Below are 14,523 nucleotides of genomic sequence, written 5' to 3' on the forward strand. Positions count from 1 at the left end.
GGAGTTATGTGAATTTTTAAACACTTTCTTGACTGGGTCAACAGGTTGCAAGTGCTATGTTTTCACTGGCCTAGTAGGATTTAGGTATTTATTTTTCATAGAGGGATCCATAGATTTTTATTCTATTTTTTCATAATTGTTTGTTGTCATTTTGTGAATTGATTAGTGGTTAATACCCACTGCAGGCAAACCAGTGACAGCCCCCACAGACCTCACCTGGCAATACCAAGTGTTATATCAGCCACGAGGTTAGAGGTGCCTAATTTTAGTAAAAAGATCCATAACTCAAAGGTGTTACATGCTCTGTTATTCTTTTATAGATGAACAGAATGTTTCAAAGTTAATTTTAAAGGGAGGTCAGGAGGCTAAGGATGTTATGTTTTCACTGGCTGGTGTTTTGTTACAGGCAGGGTCATCCAGCTCCAGGAGCTATTTCTGTGTGTGTGTGTGCAGTGCAATTTATGTCACCTTTTCTAAAATAGTGGATGCTTATTTTAGGGTTATTTTAGATGCATAACTAGCTCAGGGCTCAAAAGGAACCCCAGTCCTCTAACATGACTCCCAACATCAGCATCTCAGCTCTGCAGAGCAGTAGGTAATTCCAATGCCTCTGAATTTCAGAGACCACCCTGTGACTAATAATTGCAATATATTTATTTAAAGCACGAAGCTTTTCTTAAAAGGCCTCATTTCAACCTCCTGGAGAAAGGGTTTGAAACTTCTGGTGCCCAGCTAAAGATGTGAAATATTGCCACACCTTAAAGGTTGGGACTATTTGGGTAGAACTCAAATATTCTCTGCCACACTGAACAAGTCATAAATACCAACTGGGCATCTGTAAAATGGGAAAATAGCACATTGCTGCCTCACAGCACAGGGCACTGCAGAAATAACCCCCAGTACAGGAAGACAATGGTTCAGACTGCTCACATTTGCTCCACATAAACTCTTGCTAGCCCAGTGTGAAAAAGTCACACAAAGTGGCTGTTTCCAAAAATACCATGTAAAATAAGTGTTTTAGAGCTTGGCAAATGTAGTTTAGCAACTAGAAAAACTGCCAAATACCGTTCTAGAAGAATAAAAGCCTTCATGAATTCCAGAGAGGTTTAGGCAGCAGTTCTGGTTTGGGAAAGGAGGAAAAAACAGGGAGTGAAAGCTTGTAACTGAAATGGTTACATTTTTGTGAAAACTAAACTATATATATAAATATTTAAGTAACCTGAGCATAAAGAATCAGTTTCAGGGGATGGGGAGACTTTCTTAATTGTAAATGTTGTGTGTGGGGGGCAAAACAAAGATGTTTGTTGTTTGGTCAGCTATTGTTTTGTAAACTTTGGACACCCTTAGTAGGGACTCCAATGATTCCATCGTAGGCAGCTGATACAAACCTTTCTTAAGCAAGCTCCCTTTAATTACGTTTTCAAGGTTTATGCACTAATAAGTCTGAACTTCTGTGCAAATGCTGGTAGTGACTTATTTTCACATAGGAACAGAGAAAGTTCCCAGTCTAGAAAGACCAAGCTCAAACTTATTTTTTCTGCATAATCCTGCTACTGAAATAAAAGCAGGCTACAATTAAAAATAAGAGAAATTACACTGTTTTGGTCAGATGTCGTCGTAGATTTGATTCTGGAGGCTGTGACCAAAGAACTTTACCCATGGGTGGATTAAAAGGAAAATATTTTTGAACACCCCAGGTAGTTTTGTCTTTGTGTCCTGCAATAAACAGCACTAAGTGCTTGTGAATGAGGCAGGGGATTGTGCTGCAAGGAGGAATTAACAGCTGTTTACTAAAAATAAGTGTGGTTTCAAATAGACTTGGTTCACTAGGAGAAAGGGAGGGGAAAAAAAACCCACCTGAAGTTTAACTGCACAGCTCCAGACTCTGTGTGCCCAAGGCAGAACTGCAGGTATTCTTTGAAGCCTGCAAGAGTTCTTTCCACTCTGAGGGCTGCTGGTTGTGCTCTGTGCAGAAAATGGTTCCTTCTTATGTGCCTTTAGAGCTGGGGGAGTATCTGTCAGCTCTGGCAGGATGGGCTGGAGAGGAGTGTGGGTGTTAAACTTGGAATGCCAGGCTCAGTCTGGAACTACCACAAAAGGATGTGCCCGTACCTGACCTACCTGAGCACGTTATCCCAGCTGGTTATCCCAGCAAGTGCTGCCAGTACCTAACGGGAATAAATCCCAGTGTGCTCCCCCAGCCTGGCTCCAGGTGCCCAGTTCAGGGGATGAAGAGCAGTGAAGGCTCCACAGGCAGCTAATGGGCTGCTGAGCTGCCCTTTGGAGGCTTTGTGAGACTCACAGCACAGCAGACCCTCAGTTCAGAGCTCCCCTTCATGTGAAAAGCTGGCACAGATAACCCCTGAAGTGACACGTGCAGGGCTCAGAGCCAGTCCCACAGCCACTCACAAACCCTGAGTTCTTACTGTTTGGGGTAGTTGTGAGATGTGGGACTCTCTGTTACTGTTAAAGTGACCTACTGACCTCTGTGGCACTCTTATTCCTCACTGCCCTGCTGGGAAGCACTGTTTAAATCCCCTGTGTCGAGGCTACAGCCAAACATGTTTCCTACACTGTAAACCCCTCCTGCCTTCCTTTTCCTTCATCCCAACACCCAGGGCTGCCTTTGCTCCTTCCCTGCCCTGGGGACTCGCTGGGTGGGAAGCCCAGGCTTGCTGTGCCTGGTTTTGAGTTCAGGTGCCATTTCATCCTGAGTGCATGGAAAAGCACAACTGATGTTCTTGGGCAGCCAGGGGAAGAAGTGTAGATGAACTTGATCCTTATCTGGAACTCCTGCTGACTTCAGTGGGGTTCTGATGCAGCATTCAAGGGCAGAGTCTGGGATGAAAAGCTCCTTTTCAGCCATAAGGCTGCTTTCTGATTTATAACGTGTTAGAAAACCCTAATTACTCCAAGTCAGAGGTCAGGCAGAGCTACTGGTGCATGTTTAGCACGTTGTACACTTGTGTCTCCCCAGCCAGCACAAACCAGGCACAAAGCTCGACGCCAGTAATTTGTCAGCAGAAGGAATAATGGGGACTTTTCATGAGAGGAATTTTAGCAAGGCATTAACTCTGCAGAGTGGAGAGCAGAAAAGAGGTTTTTCCAAACTGTTGTAGAACAGAATCTCCACGAAATCCAGCAAAAATAAGCCCATTTCCAAGACAAGTGCATGACTTCCATGCTGTCTCCAGGCCTGGCACAAGTGATTGTTGACTCACTTGTGGTGGACATTGAAGACAAGTGTTTAGGAGATAAACAGTTATCAAGTGGAGAGGAGAGGATAGAAGAGATCTGGAAAAGAACATGTTTTTTTTTTTTAATTTTTATTGAGAAATCCCTACTTTTGGGTTCTTTCTCAATGTGAAAAACCAGCCAGTCTCCTGGCTGTGAGTCTGGGTTATATTTAAGTTTCACACACTTTGCATAAAGCAATTATATTGCTATTTCTGCAGCATTTTTCATGCCTCTGTTTGAAAAGATCCTCCTATTAAAACATATAATCAAAATCAATTTTACTGGCTGGTGTAGATGAAGGAATCCATGGACAGATGAAGTTACAGGAGTATGAAAACATTGATGCTGAAGCTTGATCTACAGTATTGTACTTTTGAATAATTAGCTATTTGGATATGATTTTTGTTGCCCTCTGAAAATCCAAAAATGCCTTCACATAGGTATTGAAGCACTTTGCTTCTAGTTTGTTCATTCTCACCCACAGAAACATACCTTCCTGTACAATTAGCTCAATGATTTTGACAGATTCCCAAGAATTTTCTGGAAGACTCCCTTCCTAAACACCATTTTTTAATGAAATGTCCTCATTTCTATGATGTTCTTAGCTTGGGCAGCTGCCCACTTGACCTTATATGAATGACATTGAGTTGAACATTCCAGCTGTAATTGTTATCTTTTTCTACTGACCTTTGAATTGACTGCTTCCTTCCTCCAATGTTGAAAGGAAATTACTGGGACCCATTTTCCAGCCTTCATCCTCTACCTAGATTGGGGGGAAGGTGATAAGAAAAACTGTTGAGAGCACAGTTCCATAGAATTATAGAATGGGCTGGAAGGGACCTGAAAGATCTATTTCTACCGACTTCCATGGGCAGGGACACCTTCCACCAGCCCAGGTTGCTCCAAGCCCCGTCCAACCTGGCCTTGGACACTTCCAGGGATCCAGGGGCAGCCACAGCTTCTCTGGGCAACCTGTGCCAGGGTCTCCCCACCCTCACAGGGAAGAATTTCTTCTCCATATCCCACCTATCCCTGCCCTCTGGCAGTGGGAAGCCATTCCCCCTTGTCCTGTCCCTCCATCCCTTGTCCCCAGTCCCTCTCCAGCTCTCCTGGAGCCCCTTTAGGCCCTGGAAGGGGCTCTCAGCTCTCCCTGGAGCCTTCTCTTCTCCAGGTGAACCCCCCCAGCTCTCCCAGCCTGGCTCCAGAGCAGAGGGGCTCCAGCCCTCAGAGCATCCCCATGAGCAAAGCACAGGGGGTGTAATTTTATCAACTGACCTACTGAAGTCACAAGAATTAAACTTTGGCTTATTTGAAGATGTAACGGAGGTAGGAGGCCTTCAATATTTAAATGAAATTACTATTTTTTCAGTTACTCTGCCATTGTCATGTCCCTGAAACAGTTTAATTCCACTGAACCAGTATTTCTGATGGAAAAAGTTGCCAGAAAATTCTCCAAGTTTTTTTATATTGTATCAGACATAAATCTCAAAATGTTGGTGAGGTAATAGTTGATAATGGGAAGTTAGATCACTGTTTGGGGAGGAGGTGAATGTGGATTTATGCAAGACAGCAAGAGGTGGATCAGGCTTTTGCTAAGTAGTCTGTAAACTACTTGTTATCAACAAGCTCCTGGAATAACTAAATCTAAATAACCCCCCTAAATATGTGCTGTAATTAGGTGCATATCTGTTACCTGCAGATACAGTTGCAGCCCCATCATGTGAACTATTAAAAATCTGTTTTAAATTGAAGTAATTTTGCAGTAATTACAGTTTGGGCCAGGAAGGACATGCAAAATCTAAATGCATTTTTCACTTCTACCCTAAGCTTTATAGATAGATTTGAAAGAGGCTCAGGAGTTTTCTGACTGAACATCAAGAGCTGTTTGGGTAAAGTATAAGCAAGAGTTTGAGGATTTGAGCTCAAATCCCCAGTTACTCTCATGTATTCCCAGCTTTACAGGGTGTAGCATTTTGGGATTCATCCTTGGATCTTTTGCAGTAGGCAGAATCCATTCTTCTTTACAGTTTTTATAGGAAATGATTAAAGCATGATGTTCTGAGAGGAAATACTGAGAAGTACTAACTGTTAAAAAACCCCCCCAAAACAGCCTAAAATTCATGGTTAGCTTCTTAATAGCATAGGACACATTAATGTTTCTTTTATTGTTATAAATAAGCCAATGGACCATTTTAGTTATTTGCTTCAGTGATGTTCATTGTGTCAATTGAATTGATTTGAATCAAGCCCCCTGTTTTGTGTCTAAAGGACAGCTGCAGGATGCTCTTCTCCCTCTTGCCTCAGTTAACAGCCTAAGAGTCAATAAAACAAGAACTTTTCCTCTGGAGCCTGTTCATGCAGTTTTGGATGTTCAGTTAATTAATTCCATACTTGCTCTGTGTTAAATGTGTTAAAGCACCTTGAACCAACAATATATGTTTGAATCTAAGCAGAAACGTGGAAATACGAGTCTGAATCTATTTCTGAGGCTTTCCAAAGCCTCGTCCACCCCAGGTGACTGTCACCCAACAGCAGGGAAAACTGACAGGAACTGACTCCACTGTGCATTTTTTCCTGTGGACATTTTCCTAATGGCTTTCACTGAGGACAAAAGGGGTCTCACTGTGGAGCATTTTTGGATGACATTTAGGGATGTACAGCCTTGCTCGTGTTCAGTGAGACAAGCTGCAACAGGTTCCTGGGTGAAGCAGCCCACACTGGTTCTGCTGCTGAAAAGAGGGATTATGTGGGGATGACGCTGTGGGTTGTTTTCCTTAAGTGCCTGATGGGAAATCAAATCAGCACCTTGCAGAGAAAAGAAAGTGAAGTTGCTTTGATACCAAATACTCTTTGTAAAGATTGCTATCAGGCTTTTCAGAAATACTTAAATTTCCTTCTGGGATCAAACTTTTGTTTTCTTTAAGAACCAAAGTTGGGAGCAGAGCTTTTTTCCTGCCTGCATCCCTATGACTTATAGCCTGTACTTATTTTAATAAGAGTCCTGCTGTTAGAACTTCTCCAAATACTTCTCAACCGGTCTAAGATGCTATTTTTTTCCCCTGTCAGTGCTATAACCTTGGAGAGAATGTTCCCTTTGTTCTTTCTCAATGAACCATAGAGAACCTGATATAATGGCTCAGAATTTTACTTGACAGGACTTGTGATGGGTGAAGAGATGAGAATGACATGAAGTTATAAAACCCCAGAGCTCTGTGCTGTTATTTCACCCCATTTCAAAACAACCTTGCAGAGTCTGTGAGGGGACTGAGATACATTTTTGGTATTGTTGGTTCTTACCTACTGAAATGTGCAAAAGGAAGAAGGAATCAAATTCATCCTGGGAAAGTCAGGTTTTTAAGCAGATGAGTGAATTGCCATCCAGTTTCAGGGGCTTGGGTTGGGTCTGGTGTTTTCAGTGTGCCTGAAACGTCTCACTTTGACTTAGACTGAAGTGTCTGGAACAGCCTTTCTCACCCCTTGTGTGAGAGCAGAGGCATCCCAGGGGTTTGTTCTGGGCTGGCTGGGTTGGGAAGGAGCAGGACAAGGGCAGAGCTGCAGAGAGCCCTGAGAGGGGACACCCTTGTGAAGGCTTTCAAAAGGCCCGGGGATGTGTGAGGTGCTGCAGCTTCTGAAGCTGCCAACGACAGTGCTCTTTCAAGCCTCTAATTTCAAAAGCTTTTCTAAGCTCTTGCCTTTTGTCTGATCTTCCCCATCGAGTTCCACAGTGTCTGTGCTGATCTGAGGGGTTGCACCACGAAGGGGTCCCACAGAGCTGCACTCAGCCCTATTTATTGTCTCAGGGACAATAAATAAACGAGGTGGTGTCAGGGGTTTTTGGGGTGAGTCTGCACTACATTCCTTTCTCCTCTGTGGCTCCAACAGGTTGGCTCTGCTCTGCCACTAAGGTGGAATGAAGTGGCAGCAATAATCCCCTTCCACTGCTTGGGTGTGATGCCTTCACTAATGCAGGGACAGTGTCACCCTGAGGACAAGTGACTGAAAATGTGTGAGGCCAGCACTTAAAAACATTTCCTGTTTGCAGAGAGCAGCCACTACCCCTCCTAGTCCCCCCAGTCTCCAGTTAAAGAGTGTGGAGAACATATTTATGTATGTGCTCCTTCAGCCTGCTGTGCATTTTCACTGACAAAGGGGAAAAAAGCCCCACCCCAAACCCCCAAATACTGTTTTAAATGGCCCAAATAGTGTTTTCAACCAGCAAAGATGCTAAGTTACAAGTTCACAGTTAGGTATCTACCTCCCAGTTAAATTGACTGTTTTCTCAGTTCATGTAATTTAGGCTCCTGGCTGGATGTTATGAGAGCTTTTGGCCAGATTAATGGATGTTGTCCAAGAAAAGCATCTCTTTTTTTGATACATGTTTGTTCTAGGGTTAGGCCTTAAAATTAATTTGTGTAAAACTTGCAGTGAAGCTTTGCCCTAGAAAACTCACCCTTCTCCTCCACATATTCAGTGAGAGATTAATGACCCTTATTAAAAAATATATATTGTTTCAACTTTTGTTTATACTATAAAGTAAATGAGAAAAAGAAAATCTGCTGCTTCAGCAAAAGCCTACATTTTTGTTGCAGAGCTTGCCTTTGAAGATGCCCTTTGGTCACTGCACTGCTTCACAGGTGCTTTTCTCTGTGAAGCTGCCCCTGAAATAATTTGGAAGTGTGTCTTCAGTGAAACCAGCCCTTCATATCAAAGGTTTCAGGGAGTGTATTGTACATTAAGTGGTGTCCACTGTGAGTTGAAGCTAAAGTAGCAGAGAATGTGGACTGAAAATGCAGGACTTATTTACAGGCTTATGAAATACTGGCTGCAGTAAAAAAAAAGAGATGCTGCTGGTTAACACAGTTTAAAAATTAGTCTGAAATCCACACAAGCTCTGAGGCAGGTTTCTGGGTGATACTAAGGCTCTCATTTCCTAATTCTGCAAGTGGGTGGCACAACTAACTTCTCTGTGCACACATTAGAAGTGGAAATGCTTGGTTAGGTGGCCGGGCACCACTTTGTTACCTGACTTACTGCCTCGGCCCCAGTGTCAAACCCTAACGTGTGCTTTTCCCTCATCTGTGTCTCCACACCAACATCAGCTCTTCCCACTGAGCTCAGTCATGGCCATTCCTAAAATATGAGGGGTAAAATTCAGTTCCCCTGAACCACCAAAGGCTGAGAGGGACTGGCCCCAGCCAGTTTTTGTCTTCTGGAGCCTTGGTGAGCAGTGAAATGCCAGTTACCAGCTCTGCCCATTCCGGGCTGCACTTTGTCTCTCTCCCCATAACCTGCCTGTGCTGCAGGAAGCCTTACTTTCTTTCCAGCTTTCTGTGGCTTTTTTTCTTTTGGCTGTTCCTTCTGTCCTTTTTCATCTTTCCCCTTTTGCTCTGCCTTCTCTGCCTCCTGTTTGGCAGCCAGTTCTTCAATGACCTGGAAGAGACACACAGGGCTGTGAATTGCTGCTTGAGTGTTTTCCTGGGCCAGGTGTGTCAGACATGTGCTTGTAGGATTCTGGAACCCTCCACACTTCCAGCTTTCCAGTACTGGGGAAACACCCCATCCCACAGGCTGCCCTCTGGATTCCAGAGTGTCTGACCATCACAGAGAAGCCCTTTCACCCAGGGCACTCCCACCTGCAAACTCTACCACAGGTGCTGCCTATCCCATTATCATTAGGAAAGAGGGGATTTCTGGGTCCCAGACCATGAGGGCTTCCATGGAGTAAGACCAATTCCTGAAACCACCCACAATATTCTAATTTAACAGCTTAATGTTCCCTCTGGACTCAGACTCAGCTTATGAATTTGTGCTGGTGTTTCTAAGGCAGATTGATTTTTACAGGGATGGATTTTGAGAGGTTGCCCTGAGGTGTGTCTGATTTCAATACGTGGCTAAAGACTGAGATTGTTCTAGTGGGTGAGATTGGATAGAGATATTGTGACAAACTCTGACAGATACACATGGATATCATGGCATCCTTATCCCTGGTAACTGGGTACAGCTCCACCAATTCCATCACCTGAGTTCCTGGCCATTTATACTTTATTGCCTGAAAAAGGCAGAGGGTGGAATTTGCTGTTTCTACCATTATCTTTTTTCCAGGCACTTTTCATTGTGTTCCTCTGTCCCTGAGAGGAATTTTTAAGACCATTTACTGATAAGTGTAGATCAGAAAATCTCTGGCTGTTGAAGTTTATTAACGGATCATTAATATTGGCAGTACCATGAGGGAGTAGAAAATAAAACATTTCCAATTGTGAAGATGTGTTTTCCTGTAACAGTAAAAATATTTGTTTTCTGAAGGATGCCTTTCAGTGTGCAGAAGGCTGGACACTGGAAGGGGACAATGACAACGTTATGCTTTGCAGCCAGTGCAATTCCATTAGTGGATGTCCCCAAGCATTTCAGAATCTTACATTTAATTAAATATGGTAATTTAAACCCCAAGCACTGTTCAGTCATATCTGGAGGTGATAAGCAGCGAAGCATTTCATTCCCTGGGAGAGATTAACAGATTGACTGGAGTTCAAAATAGGTTTTTAGTGTCCCAGCAGGCCTGTTGTATCCAAAACCAACAGAGCTACTCCGAGTGTATCCTTTCCTTAGTGCTATTACCCAGCCAGAAATCCAACCTTGTCACCTCCACCTCTGCCCTGCCCACAAAGGGTAACCATAACCATCCCCAGCACCTCGGTGGGTTTATCCAGCAGGATACCTGTAAACACACAGCACTGACAAAAGGTTTTAATTTTCAGCAGTGTTTTTGCGTTCTAGGGGTGATATTTTAAGTGTATCCAGACTCCAACTGGAATGATTTGCTCTCATGTTTTTATACAGATGGGTGATACTGGAAGGGGTTATGTGGAGTTTCTGTTCTCATGAACCTGCTATGAAGAGCTGAACTGTCCTTTTCCTTCTGTCCTGCCTTCCTCAGTTTTGTTCTCCTGTGCAGCTTCCCCAGCTCTGCTTTCAGCTCTGCTCTCAGCAGCTCTGTGATCCCAGAGGACTGGGAGCCTGGGGAAGCTGGCTCTGCATCTCACCTCCACTGGCTCCTTTATACTCTTTTATACAGAACCATTTCCCCTCCAGCTACAAGGAGGTGCCTGAAGAATCCAACAAAAGAGCAGGAGAGAAAGGGAAGGGCAAGAAAAGGTTAGTTTGAGATACTAAGCAATTCACCCACATGATGATACAGTTGGGTTTTTTCCCCCTGAAGAAAGGGGAGATGGGAGCAGATGTCTTCCTAAATTGTTTTAGGCTGCCCTTTTCTTTGCTAGGTTGCCTCTTTTTGAAATGATACTGAAAGCAGTCAGCAAACTCTTAATTTTGAGGAAGAGAATGTATTTCAGTAAGAGCAGATGAATTTTATCTCTGTGTATTTTTTCCTGGTCTTTCCTATTGTGCTAATGATGACTCTTCTCCAGCAACATTTTCTTCCAAGGCTGAAAAGGCATTTCCCTTTAAATCCCACAGAGTTGAATTGACTTTTGTATTCATACATCATTTTAAGTGTGTTTCCAAACTCTTGAAGGGTGAATCCCCTTTTCTGGGAAAGAGATGGGCACTGAACCAGAGTGCAGCCTAGGAATGGAACTGTCTGATGCTGGTTTATATGAGCCAAATACAAGAAACCCTCCAGCTGCCAGCAGGACTCACTGATGTTCTGCTTTCCTCAGCCATAGGAAGCTTGGTGTTGGCCCAGGTGAACTGATACTCGAGGCAGACATTCTTCAAGAATAAACCTCATTCCTTGAAAGAAGACCTCACTTGAACTTCTTCCCTTTTAGCGTTGTGGGCATAAAGGAAAAGCAGGGATAGAGTGAGTTTGGGAATGCTGGATCTCCAGCTGTGGCAGGTGAGAGCCAGCCTCAGAGCTCGGCTCTGAAACTGGTTTGAACAGAAATGCTTTATAGGCACAAAGCCTGATGTTCCTGCAGAGAAAAAGTTCTTCTCTTGGAGTATTAACTCTACAGAAAGAAGGTATTTTGGAATCTAAGAAATGCTTCCTCTTTTAGAGGTCAGGAGCAGATGTTGTTGTCATCGTGGTGGGCCTGGGACTCTGTCCCATCTGAGCCAGCTGAGGGCCAGTGGTCTGGACTTGTTCCCTCTCACAGGTAAATCCATCTGAGTAGCTCTTCATAGAATCTCCTAAGTTGGAAAAAAATTCCTTAGGGATGATAGAGTCAAACATTTCTGAGCATTGTTTACTTTCAAGTGTGCACCTGCAAGCAAAGCTAAAGCTGCAGAAACAACCCAAGTGATTTGTTTGTTGCAGGAAAGAATTCCAAATGTTGGGTGGGATTTCAGAGCTTTATAGGATCTTGCAAAACCCTACAGTTGGCTGTAGCCCATCCATTGCAGTCCATGACTGAAGCATGCTCTGGGGTTTTTTTCCACCTGGCAGATGTTGCCCAAATGGAGTTTAACTCCCTAGTTAAACTCCCTCCCTCGTTTTCTGGCAAACACCTCCATCGAAGGTGTTTATGAAAATTCCAGTTTTTTTGCTTGGTGTGTGGTGGTGGTTTTTTAGGGAAGGTGGATTGCTGTCTGGAGCTGAATATATTTGCCTGTTGTGTAGCTGGACAGAGGCTCAGTACAGTTTCTCTCCTCCTCCAGGGTTAACTGGAAATAACCTGAATATTTGAGGTGCCCAGTGTCAGCTGATGGCACTGTGTGTTTAGCACTTGTGAAATCCAGTCTGATAATTCCTAAAAGGAGCATCCAGAATAGTGTGGAACAGAAATATAAAGGTGAGCAGAGCTGTAGGCACCTATTTCTTGTACTGGAAAATATGCTTGGTGTATTTGCTGTCAGAATAAAAGCATATTTGCAAAATGCCAGATACAAAAAGTGCAGTTCCAGAGATTTGAGTCCTTTTCTGACACCTTTTTTTTTTTTCTGGTAGGTTATTTAATATTGGAAAGGAGAGGGAGTTGGGAGAGGGGGGAATACCTGCTAAATGGCAACTCTCTCAGCTTATTTTCATGGTGATGAGACTTAATGAACTACAGGAAAAGATTGTAATTTTGTTGGCAGCAGGATAAGGGCAAAGCTAAAAATTGTCACATCTGATGATTATCTGCAGAGCAAAACATAAAAAACCATTAGGGGTAGAAATCTGGAACAGATGTAGGGAGATTACACTGGTGTCCTGGAATCTTAAATACTCTTGAAGAGTAAGTAAAGTAGAGAAAAGCTTCTTTTCAGTTAAAGGACAGCACTTATTTTTCTGACTAAAGCACCAAGTACTTTGCACTGGGATCTCTCTGGCACATCTTTTGGCCAGGTATTTGTGAAATGTCAGGGAAGCAGTTTGTGCAGAAGGCCAGCTGCATTGCAAAGTCAGCTAAGGTCAGAGCTGTCAAAGAATCAAGAAATATAGGATGTATAATAATGCAGCAATGGTTCATGAAGTGATTAATTTGTATTTTATTTTCCCCAAAGTGTCTTTACCCAAGTCTTATAAAATGCTCCCTTTTCACATACGGTTCACTCTTGATTTTTCATGGAGTTTAACTCAGGAGTAACCAACCCCTTCACAGAAGCTCATCTGCACCAGAGGTGAACTCCTGTCTGCCCTGGAGTCAAGGACAAAACTCCCATTAGCTTCAATGGGGCCAGGATTTCCTTTACTATGTTGCCCAGTAGACCAGTGAGGAGCAAACCCAGTGGCCTCAGGGATTTTTAATATGCAGCTGACTCAGTTGAATAAAAATGTTTTACTTGTCTGACATTCAGGTAAAACCACGATTGTGCTGAACTTTCTTTTGCCAACTTCATCGTGCAGATCTGTCAAGGCTGTGACACACATTCTGCTGGCTAAGAAGGCAGAGAAAACAGGCCCCAAAATCGTTGAAAATCAGATAATTGCTGGTGAAAATTTGGTGGGAAAGTAGACGCAGGGTTTTCCTTCCAGGATGAAGGGAAAACAGGCAGCAAAACAATCTCTTCAGACTTTTGGCTTCCATTTCTTTGTGCAAAGAGAGAGCAGATGCTCAGGAAAGACAGCAGAACAGCTGAAGGTGGGAATTCAAAGCTGGGAGCAGGACAGGAAGAGTAAATCTCTTTCTGCACAACCTGCCTCCACACCCAGAGTTGCTCGGTGTCATTTCTGGTGATGTTTTCTGTCTGAGTTGTGTTTATCCTGGTTGGTAGCAGGGCTAATTAGCATCACTTTCCCCAAGCCTCCTCCAGGAATAAGCCACACTTTTGCTGGGTGGCTCCCAGAGCAGCCAACAAAGCCTTCCTGACTCTGACATGTGTTTCTGCTTTAGGAGCTGAAAATTAACCGAGGGTCTCCTTCCCTCTGAACAACTCAGTGACTTAATGCTGAGGCCAGCAGGGCTGAGCTGAGCAGGCTCTGAGCTTGGCTGAAACCAGGAGCGTGCCCTGAGCTCAGTTTTAGGCAGACACAGCTGTTTGGAGCAGTTTTCTTGCATTTTGTTGTAAGCAGAGTAGCTGATGGTTGGTGCAGTGCTCTGTGCTGTGCCAGCCTGGATTTTCACTTCCCCCAACCACACACAGACTGCTGGCCCCAGGCTCCTCCCTGGCATTCCAGGGAGGACTGAACCTAAAAGTGTTCAAGGCCAGGCTGGACACAAACCTGGTCTAGTGGAAGGTGTCCCTGCCCATGGCAGGGAATGGAATGACATGATCTTTAGGTCCCTTCCAACCCAAACCATTCTGGGATTCTGTGTCAATCCTGTTGTACCATTCCCGTGTTAGACCCCCAGCTGCAGGCAGATCAGGTGACAGTCTCTCAGTTAATGGAGCTTTTAGGATCACAGAATTCTGACTGTTTCATACTATGACTATTTTCATAGCCCCCACACCTGGTTCACTCAGTGGCCAAACCCTGTGCAGGAATCCTCCTCCTCCCTCTATAACTGCCCTGCCCAGACTCATCATCCTGCTTGGATCCTTGGGGTGGGCTCTGAGTGCCAACCACTGCCTCCAGCTGGGCTTAAGCACCTCCCCTGTGTGACATCAGGATGATCCCAGGAAGAGATTATCAGCCACCTCTGTTAGCCAGAGAAACTGGGAGAGGGATTTACCAGGAAAAACAACTGAGTTCACTACAAGAATACATAAGATAAACTAAGATACTTCCTTCACTTGGATGTTGGACTTGCTTAATGAATTTTGGCAGTAAATCGAGGCTTAGGCCTGCCTGCACAAGAAACTCTTCTCTGTTTAAAACTAAAATAATTATTGCTGGGCTATGCTGATACTGAATGCAAACACACTGGAACCAATTTCAGCCTCTGGGGCAGCTTTGCTGACCTA

At 44.0% G+C, this 14,523-nt stretch overlaps 1 protein-coding gene across 2 annotated transcripts in view; it reads right to left on the bottom strand.

Moving 5' to 3' along the window:
- The window catches only part of IQCA1 (IQ motif containing with AAA domain 1), a 105,498-nt gene that overhangs the window by 37,443 nt on the left and 53,532 nt on the right, over positions 1-14,523 (bottom strand). The window contains exons 8-9 of one of the 2 annotated variants that reach the window (XM_027705456.1): positions 8,551-8,667; positions 3,925-4,000 (exon numbers count right to left, since the gene is read on the bottom strand). In XM_027705456.1, coding sequence (XP_027561257.1) covers positions 3,925-4,000; positions 8,551-8,667 — 193 coding nt within the window. The remainder of the gene's footprint in view (positions 1-3,924; positions 4,001-8,550; positions 8,668-14,523) is intronic. The other variant, XM_027705457.1, reaches the window with a different exon arrangement.

The sequence above is a fragment of the Neopelma chrysocephalum genome, unplaced genomic scaffold, assembly GCF_003984885.1.
Source record: "Neopelma chrysocephalum unplaced genomic scaffold, ASM398488v2 Primary Assembly neopelma1_335, whole genome shotgun sequence".
Lineage (NCBI taxonomy): Eukaryota > Metazoa > Chordata > Aves > Passeriformes > Pipridae > Neopelma > Neopelma chrysocephalum.